This window comes from Glossina fuscipes, unplaced genomic scaffold, assembly GCF_014805625.2.
Source record: "Glossina fuscipes isolate IAEA_lab_2018 unplaced genomic scaffold, Yale_Gfus_2 109, whole genome shotgun sequence".
NCBI lineage: Eukaryota > Metazoa > Arthropoda > Insecta > Diptera > Glossinidae > Glossina > Glossina fuscipes.
Window position 1 is genome coordinate 1,122,894 of NW_023998452.1, and position 19,066 is coordinate 1,141,959.

Genomic DNA, 19,066 nt, shown 5'->3' on the forward strand with positions numbered 1-19,066 from the left:
TTAATAAGAGGCGTGTCGCTAGGCCTGGCCACATTAGTTAATTATTGTTACAAGTGTAGTTGCAGAGTTTCTTTGAGCGCACATTTTCTAACTAATATTTTCCTCTTTTCCTACAAAAGTCCATCAAGATTGAATGTACTGAGTTTCCGTTTTTTGTCTTTCTATATTTTACTTTTTGGAGAATCCCAATAAGCGATGGATGTGTGGACGGATCCTGTTTAATCCACTTATCATCGCATTCTAGTAAATGCAATGCAGTCCTAATGCACTGTTTTAAGTCTTAAGGAGGTGAACTTTTTAGTCCATTTAATCTTGACTTAACGTACCTACTACGTTTTGTATTTTAATTAAACTCCTCTGATAAGGCAATTTTTACATAGATTGTTGTTAGATTTTTTTCCTATTATATGCCAAAATTATTAAAATATTTTTTTTTTTGTTTTGAGATTATTTACTGTTGTGCCTGCTTTACCTGCTTTTAGATTAATGGAGGATTATAGGCATACACATAAAATTTCAACTTTTCCTTCTTATATTGATTGTCCAAGCCTTAATATGAACTTTTGATTGTTTGACACTGAAGCACAAGTCGGAAGATAGCTTTATAGAGCAACTATATGAACACATCCCGTGTCGAAGGATTGTCTTAATATCTTCTCGAATTTATAAAATATTTATCTACTGAAATCTATCGAAATGTATCTCTGCAACGTGGGATTAAGAGAGATATGAGTATAATATCTATAGAATTTTTATTATCTGACATATCTTTAGGATTAAAAATTCGATGTATTTTACAGCATATATTTAGAATTAAGAACTCTATCTTTGATCTGATCCTGATTGTTTTCAATGTGAATTTTTATATTCACCTCTAGGATAAATGTTCGTAATACTTAGAAGTACTTAGTACAGAGCACATTTTTAAGAAGAATTCAATTCAGCTATTGTTCGACTCGATGTGGCAGCGTGACTGGCACGATAATAGAAAATTTACTTCTATTCCTACTTCATGGACATAGAATAGTATTTGAACATGATCCCACTCTAGCCGAAATACCTTAACTTAATCTAGAACTTGACACAAACCAATTTCTGCGTCATCCGTTCATAGTTAATGAAACGCTATAATTTCATGGTAGATTTTCTTTTTTAAAGTTAAAACCAACCTTTATAGGGGAAAATGGAAAGCAGTAAAAAATGTGCCTAACGCAACTCTTAGAAGAAAAGAAAGTTCACTTTACAATCCATAAGAGCCAGCTAAAAAGTCAGTGTACAAATGGTACCGATTAACCGGCTAATCCGATCATGCGTCTCAATTAAAATGTGACACGAGTTTCAAACATTCGTTCCAGGAGGAACGTAAGGTTTTCATTTGTTTTGAGATTTAGGTTATGGGCCAATTTTCGAGGAGGTAACAAATGCCCCATCTAAAGTAATAGGCGACACCCAAAAGCTTTTGGTATACAATTTTTGTCCCATTGTCTCTTAAAACAAAGAATGTATATATTTTTTTTCGAGAACTTCGCCTTGCGATATAACAGAGCTGTATGCAATTCCGGTTCTTCTGTTGGAATTCCGGTTCTTCTGGAAAACTTCAGGCGACTATTTCCAAAGATATTTTAAATATAATGAAATCTTTTAGTAAACCATTTAAACTTTCGGCTCAAGTTTGCTTTGCCAAATGACTGCAAGAGTTACCCTGAAATAAATATAATTTTCTTTATAGTATTTGCTTGGCAAGTCAAAGTCTAAATATTGTTTTCTTTGATATTTTTGCTTCAATTAAAATTCTAAACAATTTGCAGGGTTTCCAATGCGTATATCAATGATAACAACAAATTATTGTATGCCTATCTCAAGTAGCAACCGAACTTATTGGTCGTGCAAGGAAATAAGCAGAGAAATCTCTGACAATTATAAATGAATTCGTTTCAATATTAGAAACGAAACTACCCTTCGCTTAATGGCAGAACGTGGGTAAATGAGATAGAGATAATAAAAATTCACCACTATCTTCGGTAATACATTGACTTGACGTTAAGCTTTTTATATTTCTACGCAACATATGTACTTGAATTGAAAGCATTTATGCACATAGCAGAGGTACTATGTATATCGCCGTCTATTGTATATGGAAATATATAAAGATAGACAATACAAATGCTGTACGCGCTGGTCGATATATGCATTTACTGTACATTGACTGCATAATGGTGCTTTAAGATGAAGTAGACAGTTATATAGACGTGTATATAAATCTAGGCATGTATGCATGTAATCAACGGCCACATTAAGTGTAAGTAAATTTATATATGTTCGTGCAAGATTGAGAAGCAAAAATTGTTCTGAAACACGAAGCTATGGAATATGTTTCGATGTTTTTGGTGTTTGTCGTTTGCTAGAAAGGTTTTATTACAAGCTATGTGCTATATTTAAACTGTCATTGTACTCTCATTCTAATGTAATATAGTTTTATAAATACGATGAAACTACAGACGTAACGCATTCACGGAATTAGGCCGTTTTCCAAGTTTATTGCAAGAGTCTCTGTCTAAGTTGGATTTTAATACTTTTTAACTATATAACGTTGATTGTCTTAAGTTTATATATTGGAATTTGATAAAATATCACTTTAATCTTTCAATAGCACCGCTAGGTTTAACTCATGTTAAATACAATAACTGCAACGTATATAAGTGACATGTATACGCCGCTGCTGTTTCTTTATCAAAGCATGCGCCGTGCACAAGGCATAATAATATTAAAGCAAACGTAATTCTCACAAATTGTTATTCGGTTTAAGGACAGGATTCTTTAAAATGCTTTGAAAATGTAATCGAGATCTTTTCCTGTATTATTATCATTATTATTGTTAACTTAGTCAAAGAAAGAAAGTCTAAGCTCAAAGTCCTAAGGTACTAGCATTTACGGCAATCGGTTTTATTCACAATTTCACCACACTTGAGGCTTGAACCCACCAATATTGGGTTCTTAGTTGAGATCTTTTGCTTGCTCAGCCACTTAGACACAAAGAAATCAAGTAAGAAATTACGAAGACAGATTACTGAAGAGAATTACTCTTCATATTTTTGGAAGTTGTTCGACGTAGTGAGTTTTGCAAATGTGACACCTAGATATGATTACGAAATATTTTGTGAATGCTACGACAGATAGTAACATTGACATTTAATAAGTAGCACCATGTACAATTTTAACTAAGGGCACGTAGACGTAAGAGCAACGGATTGACCTATTATTAAAATCAGTACAAACCGACCGAACGCTCGAAGTGTGTGCCTGGTGAACGGATGACAGCAATTCCCTGAAATTCGCAGAAATTAGCCACTAGTGTATCGACTGTTTGGAATTTACTCTTTTTTCTTATTCATCTAAAAAATTGGTGTATTAGAGCCAATTGATTTGCCCCACCACCACCAAGTGGAGAAAGTTTAAAGTGAACACCAAGTTCTTTGTCGCAGCCTCAAGAAAGTTACAAATTAATTTTGATTCTAGTCCTTTTTTTATAAACGATGTTTATTTGCAACAGGATGAAGACATCAGACTGTTAAGATTAAAGTTTCCGATTCTGACATTGAACTCTGAGGAGGTTTTCAAAAGCAGAGCACAATGTATTGTTACATTTATACATCAAATCAATGTAGCTGTAACTGAGTTGCTTAAAAGCCTGCAAACTCGGGTATGGGAACCATATTAACGATCAAATTTCTCATATATGATTTGGATAGATCGTACTTCTATTTCCAATTGAGATTTCTATAAACCTTTCAATTATTTTATGCTTTAGTTGAAAAAGGAAAAACAACTAGGCGCCTCATCTCAACAAATAAGGGGAATAATTTATTTAAGCACCTTTCGGTGCCGTAGCTATTTATCAATGTTTCAACAAACATGTCCTTCTGCAATCGCCGCAGCCGTCTGATGTGTGGATCTCAGTGAATGTTTTTTCCACTGCTAAAGAAAGTGCTTCGTCGCTTCGCTTCGCTTCGCTTTGAGATAAATCATGAAAGACCGTTCGCCGTCTGCTTTCAAGAACAATTACAAAAAGGCATGAAATTTTTGTCCGGTATTAAAAACAGATGTATCAACGTAACAAAAAGAGGTTTATGTTGATAATTTTACGCACTGTCCTGTGAGTATTCGCTTATCACATAAGATCAATTTAGAGATTAATTAGATGTTATTTGCTTTTCATCACTTTTCATCGCTCAATTATTACCATTCCATTTCATTTCTTCCTTATTATCAGCTATTTATTTCCCATTATCCCTTACTTCTTATTATTACTATTATTACAGTTATTGATTACGACAATATTTTGTGCTTTACTTTTCAGTGTTTTATCTTATGCTATTTGCTGTTATTTCACCAAAACGATCAATTGTAAAAAGACAACATCGTAGATTATTGATTTGTCATGTTTGTATAATGTAAACAAGAAATATTTTATCTCGACAAAATTGGTTTGATGTGATGAAAACATGATCGAGAAACCAAGAGAAACAAGCGAACACGTAACCTTAAGAGTGATGCAGATACAAATTTCAAATTTTCAAACTGACGCAGTAGCTCTTTAAAGTCGTAAGTTTTTTAAAGAAAACGTTTTAAAAATCTTATAATTTTTGTCATCGGTAGTGCGGGTTTTTACTCATCGTCCCACTTTCTAAAGTGGGGTTGGGTTTTTCAAAATTTTCATAATTGTAATAGCACTTATGTAATATCCTTTACGTTGGATAGACAGACACGCCTGTCAACACAAACATTGTAATGTAATTTTTGATCTCCATTAGCGACTTAAAATGTCAGACCCATAAGCTAGCAGACGGCTAGTGTCAAGGAGATCGTGTGCATGTGTGTATATGCCACACCGACGGTTATTTCCACATGTTACAAATCGAGTCTAGATCTACATACCCCATCTATCCTTCGATTATGTTGCTTTCGGTAGGCACCGAGCTTTTCTTTGCGTATTGTTTAGTAGCTCAGCCTTAAAATAAGTTGACAACGGCAAAGTGACAAATAGAGAACTCACTCTAAAGCGAATGTGCCATTTTTTATTTTGGTTTTAAATAACCAGCCAAATAGGGCGAAGTAATTTTCTTGCTACATCTCTTATGCTTATTATACTTCTTATGCCTGTTATGTCCCTTACGTTTCTTATATCTCTGACACCAACTGTATCTCCTATTTCTTTTATGTCTCTTATGCCTTCTCTGTGTCTTATACTTCCTACATCTCCTACACCTCTTATATCTGCTTTAGCTCTCTTGTATCTTTTATATTTCTTACATCTCTTATTTATTACATCTCTTACACCTACCATCTTTCTTTATTTTATATCTTTATGAAAATAATCTCTACTTCCATCTTTATCTGAAGCTGCATCCCTATCTCTATCCCAATGCTACCCCGATCTATTTTTGTTGCTATCGTCGTTTACATTTTATGACCGAGTAGAGAGAAGACTTGATTTTACTCGTTTTTTACAAAACCGCATCTTAAAGCTTTTGCACAACAATGCGAACCACATCATGTTCCGTTTCTTTACACACATCTGTTACATGATAAGCTTAAATCCTCTCACACATGGCCTACATCCTGCGTATCTCAAATTGTTTTCATAACTTATCCAATTAGCAAAACACTATAGTCTAGGGGTGATGATCTCCTAAAATGAAGCACAAATAAATCTTTGCGAGACCCCTCAAGAACAAAAATTTAATGGTTTCAGTTACGTTATTAGCTCCAAACATGTTTGCAAGTGATTACTGGAGTATATATGCGAGTACTGCACTATACCTCCATATTTTGCCAGACTTTTCAAATGTTTGTTTTTGCGGGTTACTCGAACCTTAATAATGGTTTTCCCAATGAAATTTTGTAGTTAGAGCATATAAATTATATGAAGCTCAACGCATGGAATGCTTAGACAAATAAAGCATTTAGTGTTAATAGACGGGTCTGTAAAAGTGTCTATGAATAGATATCATGGTGCAGTGCCGTTTAGTTTTAAATATCCCACAGTATAGTTTATACACAGCTTCAAAGCCACTTAGATAGATATTGTATGCATCTGATCGCGGAAATTATCCTTGCATACGTTATAATGTATGAGTATTGTCCAAAGGACAGACCTGTTCTCGATTTATGGAGTATAACTCCAAATGACACACCTATCATTTGGACGATTTCCAATATCGGTGTATGTGCAAGAACTTCCAATGTTTTTGCTTAGCTTATTTCTCACTCCCATTTTCGCGGATCGATAGGCGGACGGGCAGACATGATAGATCGGTTCAGAACTTGACGTAATGATCAAGAATATATCAAAAAGATAGCGTCCTACCATTTCGGTAATGCAAACACCCTGTCTCCGGCAGTGCAAGCATCATAAGCTAGTATGAAATTGTTCTCGACCGGTTTTTTTTTTTTACGAAAAAAGAAAACCACAGATTTCAAGATAGCAAAAGTTCAAGCATTGGTTCACAATTGGCAACATGTTGTTATCCGTATAACTGACAAAATGTGTTACGATTGCCCTGCCGATAGGCCAAATTGTCTTTTGAAGCCATTTACGTAAACTTCTATCGTTTTCCTTCGTTATGATCAGAAGAATGGAGGCAACGCCTGGACAGGCTTGAACTTGTTTTCCCCTCTCCCAACAATTGTGTTGTATACACATCGAATGAAAAACTTGTAATGTTGCATAAAGAGATCTCAGCTCTTAGGAAAATTGGCAACGACCTGTATATATACTTGGTAAAGTAAAGACTTTCAGTTTTTTACCTTATCTTTTGAATAAGCGAGCAGGTGTTTAAAAGTCAGTCGGATGTGATCGTTTTTGCTTTTACGTAAAATTCTTTCCAAAAGAGGCTACTTTTCTGAATCATTTCGAAAAATTCTCACGTAGTGAGAGAGGGAGAGAGAGAATTAAGTATTCGTACAAAGTACATTGAGTTTCTGATTAAACTTGCAGCTAGTTTTATATTTTTACATTTAAGTAGGATGGACTCTTGCGACAACGAGAGCATTTAATCCGAAAAATATTTCAATGTAATATGTATTAATAATATTGGAGACGATACTGAAAAACCTGCCATATAGTTATTAATGTTTTTTATGGATGTCTTATGTTTCATTATCGCAAGTATACGCCCGCCAGACGTCTATTGCTACAATAACAATAATAATAACAACAAAACAAAAGACTACGGGAAAAAAGGGGATGCTTTCTCAGCGCACACAAACGCCGTTGATTTTTAATTGATCTTCGACAACAAGCAGACATAATAGATTTGTATGGCTATGCGTATAGGTGTGTTTGTGTATGTGTGTGTGTGTGTGTGTGTATATGATGCAGGTTGCAGTTGCTCATTTGTTCTTTTATAGCTGAGGGCTCTTCAGATTTGCTTTTTAATTCTTTGTTGTTTCTTATTGCTAATGTTGTTGTTGTTATTGTTGTTATTGTTGTTATTGTTATTGTTTTTTTTCCTTTTAGGTTATCCTACCTTAATAAAGAAAGATTGTTTAAAATGTTGCTTTGTTTTGACGTTTTGCGAGCATAAAAACATGCTTTGACGAAAGCTTGTCTTAACGAGATATACTTTAAAGCCTAATAAACATTATCGTTGCCATTATCATTATTATTATTATTATTATTATGATTATTATTATTTTTTTTGTTATTTTTTATATTCTTATTTTCTTCTTTTGTTGTTTTTGTTTTATGTTATTTGTTATGAGAAAAGAATTTGGCACAATAACGCCTCACTTTCTCGAATCAATGTGTTGGGGATTGAACGTTCATTGAACTTTTTTTATCTTTAAACTTTGATGCGGTATTGATTCCTTTCGTTTAATTCCTTTACTATACTATACGCTTAAAGATGTGGGGCTGTTGCTGCTGTTGGCAAAGTAGCTGTGAAGAGCGTGCGTTTGATGTTAAAAAACAAAAGAAAAAAAAAACAAAAAACACTGAAAAAAGAAGCTATTGTCTTTTTGCTTTTGTTTTTTATTTTTATTTTATTTTGGTTGCCGTTCTTCAAATATGATTTATGCATTTTTTATATAAAAAAAAAACTGGGAGGAGAAAACCCTTCCAAGTAAATCAGTTCTTGCATACACACTACGCTATCAAAAAAAAGCCTTAAGACTACAAGAATAGTACATATTTTTTTGTATTAATTCGCTCAATTTTGGCGTTACGGCCCACATACTCAACTACGGTTACTTATATCTTGTCTCTTGTCTCTTACCTCTTTCGTCAGATGTGTGTGGTTAATCATGAAATCGCTGTTTGCAAATATGTATGCGATGTGTGTGTGTATGGATATGTATTTGTAAATTTCGTCTACATATTAATAATGCAACCGAGTTTAAATAAATTCCCACGATATGCTGACAATCTATTTGACGAAACATCTGTGTGTTTGCTTGTACGTGTTCACGTGTATATGGGTATGTATGTGTGTGCGTGTGTTTGTGTGTACGTTTAAAGATTTTATTGTCTAGAGAAGTTGATAAGATGAAGAGTAAATGTAATTTTAATCATGCAACGTCCGCCTTAAGAACATATGGCTTAAGTGTTAAGAAAAGAAGAAAATTCATAAAACTAATATAAATAAACGAAAATGAATAAACAATTTTTTAGACAGTTCGTTTAACCAACGTTTAATTCGCTGTTATGCGAGTGTCAGTAATTGAAAGTATATAAAAATCTACGTCGCAGGCACACTTTGCAGAGATCAGAGTTAGCATAGTCTGTTTTGGCTGTAATTTATGATAAGCGCACCGCTTCCTCCTTATGGTATTTTCTTGCCCGGCCTTCAGTCTTTATATATTGAAACAAACTTAGACTTAGACTTTTATAAGCATCTATGAAGATTCTTTCTACATAGATTTGCTTAAACTAGTCCTGAATCTCGTTCTAGGTGCACCAAAGCAAACTCTGAAACCTATTAGTTCATGAACTGGAAGAAGATCAAACATAATCCTAGGCGCATGGTGGCCAAAGTAATTTCTCCGACTTCTAATTTCATGCAATTGGTTCGAAAAATTTCTTAATCAGTAAATTTATGAACCATTAAGGCATACCAAGCTGTAATGCATGCCATATGACCGTTAAAGTCAAGACGCGTGAAAATATTACACACGCAATCCCGTAAGTTCTGCATCTTGCAATTAAAACCATTTTACTTTTTTTGTGTGTATTTTGTAATGTGATTTTCGAAATATTCTTGATTTAATTTAAAACATTCAATCATTCTTCTAAACCGTTTTTATAACATTCTTGCTCTCATTGACTAATGGGGACAATGTTTACGAAAGTTTTTTTTGGCAGGGAGATAGAAATGAAGCAGACCTTTTCTCAGAAACGTTGTCCACTTATCATCGCCCAGAAAAGGATACGCACCACAATCTTAAATAAGCAGATTGATTAACGGGAAATGGTATGGTAAGGCGGTAGTAGTCGAGCTGCTACTGGTCTTTTTCAATGCCAGAACTCGCGAAGATAAAAAACCTTCCTGGAATTGGCGACGAAACTTACATAAAATAACAAGTTATGGACTGCTTATCTGCTCATATGTTCTGAGTATCATCGAAGTATCGGTGCTGACAATAAAAGAAAGATCATTCTGCTTACGGCCTATTAAGATTGTACAAAGCCTATGAACGGGCCAGACGTAGTGTCCAACGGATTCAAGCTCTTAATGGCGACAAACAAATTGGATTCCGTTTTGTATTATGCCCCATATTGAGATTATGCGAAAGCTAGGTGCCTGATTGGGTTCAAAGCCTTCTAAGCTGCTTTCAATTTTCTTTCTATTTGATGCATTGCTCAGGCGTATAGCGTGCACAGTTACTAAATAAACCCGCACAGAAATTGCTTCATACTATGTTTAAACCTAGCTTTAAAACTGGCAAAAAATCATTCACATACAAGCTGTTGACATTCAGGATAAATATGAAATGGCTTATGCCACATATGATACTTAGCTCTATCGAAATTGTTCCGGAGCTATGTCCTTAGCTGGATTTAAACTTTCAGAAAAGCTTTCGCATGCAAGCTTATGATTATAAAACCACTGTTATCACTGTTTGCCAAAAAGTATTAACTTAACCGCATCCGGGCAGCTGATAAAATTAGGTTAGGATCCTGACTAAAATTCGTCCATATTCGAGAGCAAAGCACGTTCTTGCCTTTTCTTTCCTCTCCCCTCTCCTACGTTCTGAAAAACTCTATGATCGTTCTTAACGGATTGATTCATCATTGGTTTAAGCAGGCTTGCCTTGACGCAGCCTACTAGTTTAACTTGATATTCATCTAAACACCGACAACGGATTATGAACTTGAAAATAAACCAAGTCAAGGTGAAACTTTGAACTTTGAAAATTGTTCAAAAGTTGAATTATTTACTAATTTATTATTTTATTGTGTGTGTGTGTTCTTTGCTTCTACTACCTTCATAGATTTTTATTGATGAATGTTTCTAAACGCCGTGATTTATTTATTATGATCGCTTGATTCTTATTTGTTGTTATTGGTGTTGTTTCTTTTTTAAATTTATCGTATCTACAATGGTACAAAGCTTTGTAATTAAATTTAATTATGGAGTAGTAGCCAACAGCAGAAATAATAGCAACAACATTGTATTAATGCACATGTATGATCAACGGAATATGCAAAATAGAGAAAAATGCTAAAACGAAACGTTTTGAAGAAGAAAAGAAACAAATACATGTACTTGTGTACATATGTACATACAAACGTACATGCAGAAAACTTTGCGAATGGCAACAACCTACGAAACAATGAAAACGTTTTGTGAATTTATGTGTTTTAGCCTCAAAACTTAAAATGAACAACCGCAACGTCGAGGAAACAATACATCAGCTGAGCCAGAGTCAAGCAATGGGAAATCTACGCAAAAGCGAGTTAGACACACACACACACACACACACACACACAAATATATATACAGACACCCAGCTATATATAAATATATATAAAAGTATTGTATTCAGAAAAGTGTTTAAAGTGGTTTGCGCAGCTTTCTGTAATGAGCGCGCTATTAAAATCACAGGAAACTGGAAGATTTTCTGGTTATGTGGTACCACCAAAAATGAATTTCGCATATCATTTGGGAGGAATTCATTGTCTCTCCCTCTCATGACTATAGCATACGTGTGGGCAAATGCAATTGCCACCCAGAGTGATGGACAGACGGATCGACGGTTTTTTTCTTTTTTTTTTTTTATATATAAGCCAGAACCAGAGCTATGAATCAGAATATTACGCCACTCTACGCCAAATGCTTTGCAAATCAAAACAATTGAATTGCATTTAAATGGAATCGAAGAAAGACATTGACATGTGGCATCCTGTCGTCTTGAGGTACCGGTAGAGGAGGATGTCGTACAAGGAATTTCAGCTTAAACAAAGACTCAAAAACTAAACTTTGCATTCAATAAAATAATTGCACAACAATATCTTTACGATTCTACTGACTGAGAGGAGCATTTTTAAACGACTAAAGGAAAAATGGTACGAATATGAGGACGAAGAAGAAGAAAATAAGCGTTATTAGGCTAAAGAGAGAGAGCAAGCAAATCGCATAAATTTTAATTTGTTGTATATTTTGTCAACACACACGCGGAATTTAAAACTTATGTAAAAAAAAAAAAAAAAAAAAAGAAAAGAAAAAAAGAAAACTTCGAGTCCAGTAGAATTGTCAACAAACACACTGCGTCCAGCTGTGAATTTCATGGGAATCTCCTCATGAAAGTCATACTCCAAAATACCATATTACCAACAATAAAAGAAACAACAGCAGGCGTCATTTACTCGCGCCAACAATCGTAGAGATATTCATACACTATGCATAGTCAGTATTATATACAAACGCACGCATGCACACATATACATAAATATACGAACGTACGCACGCATGCACGCACTTATATGATGAAATGTGTAAGACACTCTACGTTATGGGTTAACGCTCTTTGAGACAATGTGTGAGATTATAATAATATGGTAATATCTACATACCTACACACTTATGGTAATGTTATGCAATCAAAGAAAAAAAAAAAAAAAAAAGAGGAAAAAAATGCTGAGAAATCAAGCTCAAATAACTTGGAAGCAAAAGTAATTCAAACAAAAAAAAAAAAAGAAAAAAGAAAGAGAGAAAAAAAACAAAACAAATTTCCTAAAATAAAAAGAAACGTAATTTTAGTAGGAGTACTATAAACATCGGCCTTATGGCAGCAAGTTTCTTAATAAAATTAAGTTAAATATTTATAGTCCATCAGCGATTATCTTTTTGATACTTGAACGAATAGTATAGCATCAGTGAATCACCCACCATCAGCGTCACCACCACTGCACACCTTAAATGCCAGCATTACAATAAACTAAAAGCTGTATTTGTACATATGCGTTATTGTTGTTGTTGTTCTTGTTGTTATTGCCGTAGCTGTTATCATTAAACAGCTAAACTTCACTTTTTTTCCCAGGACGTCTTTATGTCATCATATGAACTTGTGCAGGCAAGCAGGCAGGCAGGCAGGCAAGCAGGCATGTTTCTTCTTTTTTTTATTACTCTTGATTGTCAACTTGAAACTTTTTTTGATTACCTTGTTTTTTAGGCGCCACACCGTTCTTCTGTTACTGCTGTTGTCGAATAGATAAAATTAAGCTTTAATTTTCATAAACGATAACCAAAATGCAACAAAAGGTGGAAAATGATCAGAAAAAGGGTTTACTGTTCTATGCATTCATACCTATCTACTTCATGCATACATACATATATACATAAGTTCATATTTGTGTATAAAAATGTTAATTAGCGTGTGCATGTGTGTTTATCTATATACCCAGTCTTGCATTTTAAATTTACAATTGTGTCTCATACGATCTCCTCCATCGCACCTCCATCAGTGGTTATCATTTTTTTTTTTGTTTGTTTCGATATTTTCTTACAATTCCTGGAAATGTTATGATATTTGAGAGCATACATGCTGAGGATTTTATGACCTTTGGAGACAATTTTTATAAAAATGTCAGATTTTTTTTTCCTTTTTTTTTTTTAATAAAACGGCTATGGAGTCAAATCAACAAAATGTGATTTATAGCATAGACCTAAACTTACACATGTAAACATATATATGTTGTAATATATAAAAGTATAACCAAAGCATTAACGCAATTATGATTTGTCTGGAACTCTTGTCAACAGCTTACTTGGAACTATTTAGAAGCGGAATTATTAAATTTAGTATTTAGAAGAGATTTAAAAATCCTTTAACTGATTTTTACTTCTACAGCGCCTAAGTTTGAACATTCGTTATTTCTAAAAATTTCGCAAATAAATTCGAAAGCATAACTAAAGTCAAGACCAAATTTTCATATTTTCAATTAAAGGAGAAGTTGACATTTAACGGACTTGGTTTTACCTGATCGTCAATCAATAGTTCCTTCAAAGAAAAATTTATTTTATTTGAAGAAGTTACAGGAACAAATTCGAGTTCAAACATTTCCAAAACACTTTAAAGAATTTGCCAGGAAACCTGAACGCGATCAAATGTGATAAGGATATTTCCTACTATTAGACGAAGATGTTGTTTATGCTAAAGCAGTTTATCTTTTTTGGACGAAAATCTCGATATTTGATAAAAGATTTCCGAACATCGCAAGGATCTAGAAAGCATAACATTTTTAGAAAGCTTAAGAATGCAAAGAGCTTAGGCAAAAGTACCTAAAAGTTTACCAAACTAACAAAAAATAAAAAAGGAAATTATGAAATAAGGAGAACAAAAATTCATTCGTGAAAGCGATATCCCTTCTGCGAAGACCAAAATCAGGTCTCATTTTAAGCATATATATGTGGCAGATTGTGCATTATTAACTTCTTGGCTTTATAGTACGCCATTAAAAGGTAAGTTATGCTTAAAAAAAAAATCTTTAAAAAAAATTTTATTCCGCATCGTATTCAGCTCGTATGTCCAATGAAACTTACCAGTCTTCGCTTTGGCTTAATTAAGGGTCGATTTTGACCATTCATCTTGTAATATAAACCACAGGCATTGCACAAATAATGACCAGTACCGTCCCGTCGCCAGAGAGGCGTTGATGTGGCTCCGCAGTTGACACATTCTCGGCCCTCTGAAATTAAAGACAACAAAAGCAAACGAAAAACATTAACTTGGCTCATAGACCTGCCTAGCCTGGAAATTAGAAAATATCTGATAGAAATTACATTTGAAAGCCACCAGTATCATGTCATTGTAAAAACAAATTATTCCATCAGAAGAGCTATTCTTTAAAGCGTTTGCAATTTATGATTTATAGATGCCGGATTATTTATATACGTTTCGTGGGCTTTCATGGGCATTAATTTTCGGCTTAAGACTTAATAAGGGAATTCGCATCCATATTAATTTATTAATTTATATCCTTACAAATTTATCATTCCATCGCTTTAACTATGAATTAATTATTCAATCACTTTTATTTCGCTTGTAAAACTGTTTATCTTTATTCCCATTTGCGCTCTTCTGTGATTCGGTCAGTGAATCCGAATGCACGCATCATAATATTATTTAATCTATTTTTTGTTCCTTATTCAATTAATAAAGTGTTATATAAGTAATTCTATGCTTATTTGGCAGTTGTAAGCGACTGCGTTTTATTAGTTAAATAATTAAATTAATTAAATATTATTTGAAGTTAAGTTTATGGTATCAATTTCATGAAAAATATTACTTATAATTCAGTTATGAGACAATTAGTCGGTGGTTGGGTTCTCCTCAAAATAAAATAAATAGAAATTAAATTCTTTTAAATGCATTTGAAGTTTCCTAAAGTTCAGGAAATACCTTATCACAGATAAAATTGGACTAAAGACTCCATTTCTCGACTTTGCCGACTCAACATGTTTCGTTCTTATTACGCCCTTTCACACATGTATGTGGGGTCAAACGTATAAACGTATTTAAAGCAAGGAAAACATAGCTCTTCTTCTTCTTAAAATATCATTTCTGAAGTCATCTGCAAAAATGTCCCTTAAATCTGGTTATAAATTCAAAGAATTTATTTTTCTATTCCTCGTATTTCCGAAAAAACTTGTTATTAACCCATTTTCAACCCTGTCATATAACATAGTTGCATTTACAATTAATGACCACTCCACGTAAAGTAAAACTGATAAGATGAAATATAGCTAAACTATCAAAGCTTGTGCTGTATCATACTATTAAATTTGCCTAATTAAACGCGGAGAGTACTACATTTCCTATCATACATAATACTTCACATTTGGCAACGTCGTAAGAACTATCCGTTGTATAGGTTGTCCGCTAACTCTTACGAAACTTGTTGTCAAACTTGTAAAAAGCGATTTATAAAACTCTATAAATATTTCTCACGATCACATCAAATTAAATGGTTTCACTGAAGCGAATTTAGTAATGATTCCGTTTAATAATGAAAAGTGTACTGATGATGGTCTTAGATCGATGATTTATATTAGCTCCACATAAGCAAATTGGTTTGTAAGCGTAACCATGCTATTGCGTATCTCCATATATTGTCACGACCTGAACTACTGACTACGTGTGTACGTAACATCACATCAGATTCAGCGACAAGTTTTACATCAGTAAGCAAGCGTAAAGATCACTTTATCTAATTTTCATACGAGAACGAAAAGGCCACGTTTAAGGTCGAAATTGTTTTTTAAAACCTGTACATCGTAATGATGGTTTCAATGAGCAAAGAGAATGATATGATAATGTTGACCTTGCTACTGATGCTGCGAGAAAATAGTCAGGCGGTGGATTTTTTCTTCTTACAGTGCGATCTCCGTAATGATATCTTTAAATATATCCCTAAAACTCGGCTTCCACAACGGATTTGAGAATAGTACTGCTAACTACTTTTGCTTAGCTAGCTTGTGCCCATCTCTGATACAAACAATATATATATATATATATTTGTAAGACAACTTGATGATCCGATTAATAATACTTGTAGTTTTTGATATATAGAGAGCGTATCAAAATTTGAATCAAGTAGAAAACAGAGTTTTTTTTTTTTAATTGTAACCTTTTTATTGAATTAAGCTGTACATAGGATAGGGTTAGGTGTAGAATAGCACATCAGGCAAACGGCCTTTACGATTTTGCTGGCGCATAGGCACGTTTTTAAATTTCATAAATTTTTGAAATACGATTGTCGCTCTCGGGCAATGCTGCCTTTTTACTAATGCTAACCTGGCAACTGTCTAACTACTACATATTTTGGATTGCCAATATTTTATCGCACAAATGGTGGCAAATTCAGATCTTGCGTAAATGTTGAGACAAACTGCACAAGAAAGTTCCATTTACGTTGAAGTTAATACGGAGTGCTAACCACTTACTTAAGAAAATTTGTTGTCTACAAAACTTTCTCTTTCATTTTTTTTATTTTACTTTATTATATATTTCCCATATTATATGTTATAGTATACATATATATCCATCACGAGCGATTTACTTCTTTTGTCAGTGCTTTTGATACAGACAGAAGAAAGCTTCAGAGATCGCATGATGCATCAAAAAAGCATATACAACAAATGTTCGGTCGTTCGACTTAGGCTTGTCATTTCGTTCACCCGGCTACACATGAGGGGTATGGGTAAAGATACTCTCGATGGCAAAAATTAAGTAATTCGCTTGGCGTGAACATGAAAGTTCACACAACCAGTTTGATATCGAAAATGAGGCCAAATTATGCAAAGCAAAAGACTGCTACTTTACAACATGAACGAGGATCATAACTGTTTTTGTTGAGTAAGCTACAATCCACGCAATAGTAAAGATTACCTACTATATTCTATTGGGGATGTGTCTAAGCGAACAAAAAAATAGGTTATGGCTATCCAGCACTTTAAAGTAAAGAAATTTCAATTTTTTCGTTGTAATTCTTGTTTTCATTTATTTTTTTTTTTAACGTTAAAAGTAGTTTGTATAAAAGACTCGGCCGCATAATGAATGTTTTTGCTTAAGACTCCTGTCAACATGTCAATTTAAAATCAAACTTCACTAACAAAGAGACTTTTTAAATAGACTCTCTAAAATGAAAATTGATTTATTTGCTTACCAATGGTATATAGCTTGCTAACTGTCGGTTAAATTATTATGATTGTATTTTTACGAATTTTAATTGGCTTTTTGGCCGCTATCAACGTTTTCTCATAATTTTTCTGATTTAATTTTGTTAATCATATGATTACTTTTAGTAGCTGATTTCTTTTATGTGTTCTGCCTGCCGTTTAGTTAACTGAAACGAAATATCAATTGGCGAATAACCGAATGCCGTGAAATATTGTGAATTGGTTTTAACTGAAAGTTAAAACGGAAGCCCGGTCTTTCACTATGAAATAAAATAATTTCTTTTTATATATGGTTTCGGATGAGTTAAATTTTTCTGCAATCTAACGAATTGTTATGCGTCGATCGGCTTCAATCGGAACCCCTAGTTCGTCGTCATCAATGGTAATTGGCCTACCAGAATGCGTTAGATCTTTCATTGAAAATTTCCAGAACGCAATTCCGTAAACGAATTCTCGCAAGTGAATTCTACTATGGCTTTCCAGAGACAGCACATACTTCTCTATGAATTTCTGCAGATCTTTTATCTTTGTTGAAATAAAAAAGCGAAATATATCTTACTTGCTTCTGTCTCACTGTTATAAAATAACCGATCAGTTTGAAAGTTTTTTACAATATAAACATAAGACTGCTCTACATAACTATGTATGTTTTTAGCCCTAATTGTCTGCCTAGCTGCCTGAAAGAAGTTATTTTAACCTTGTGTCGGGAAAGACCGCAAAAAATTTCCGGACTAACTAATAACTTTCAGTTTAATTTAATTCCTTGAAGATGGCCCTTACTACGTTATTTAGTTGTTATTGTTGTTATTTATTTCATATTTACATTCAAAATCGTGTGTAGTAAAGACTTGCTATACTTGCTCACCCGTTTGTGCCAATCATGAGCACGTTTATAGAACTTCATAGGGCACATAATTCTGTGGGGTGGTGAATACAAGAAATTTATTTTGAAGGCAAAAACGAATTTTTTGATCACTTGAACTGATGCCTGGGTAGTGGATAGACCCACTGACTTCTTCGCACGACATAATTGGAATAAATGCTCTGCAACAGGAGCGATGAGATGACTTGCCTTTTTTAACGGGCTGACTTCTACGAAGATTACATTTCCAGATGGTAAGGGAAACGATCTGACATTTCCCGGAGACATGCGTTTGTAAAATTTTTCCACATATATTCCATATAATAATCTAATCTATACAATTTATGGGCAGTCGTTTTGACCTGGCTTAATAAAGTTGGTAGTATAAAAGTGCCTGACTCATTTACTCGGGAAACCGCTACCGTGTTGTTGCTTAACTCAATAAGAAAAAGATAATGAAAGCTATTCCACGACGAATGCGTAAATCAATCGAATTTTTGCAAAACTTTTTCTCACGCGTGGATTTGATTACGAGTTGAAGCTTGTAGTTTGTTATAGTGTTTTCACTGCATTTAAAAATTCTATTCTCTTTTACAAGGTTTTTTTTTTTTTCTATCTATATAATGCAATGCTACGTATGTGGTACTTCTGCACCGTTAGTAATAAAGTCTTACTTAATGTTCTGCAATTAATAAAATAGAAATGTTTCGGTTGTAGAAATTTTTTAATGAAAACGAAACGGTTAACCTACTGACTAAATGACTTTAGTTTGTTGGAACGTTAAACGCTATAAAGGGTAGTGGGCGAGTTTGACCTGATAAGTCATTGGATGGTATGTTGCTTTATATTTGTCACTGTGCTACAATGGAGAAAGAGAATAAGCAAACCAGTAAACCAAACCATAAAATTAAGCCATGCCACACAATGTATTTGTGTTTAGAGTTGTTAACAAGCTGGCAATAAACTGGTAACAATAAAAAATGTTTAACAAAAATCATCAAATTCCAGAGAAATGAAACACTGC

General features: G+C 33.7%; 1 protein-coding gene across 6 annotated transcripts in view; it reads right to left on the reverse strand.

Moving 5' to 3' along the window:
- The window catches only part of LOC119638727 (GATA-binding factor C), a 100,965-nt gene that overhangs the window by 18,773 nt on the left and 63,126 nt on the right, over positions 1 to 19,066 (reverse strand). For all 6 annotated transcript variants that reach the window (XM_038035692.1, XM_038035693.1, XM_038035696.1 and 3 more), the window contains exon 5: positions 14,043 to 14,188. In XM_038035692.1, the coding sequence (XP_037891620.1) occupies positions 14,043 to 14,188 (146 nt within the window). The remainder of the gene's footprint in view (positions 1 to 14,042; positions 14,189 to 19,066) is intronic.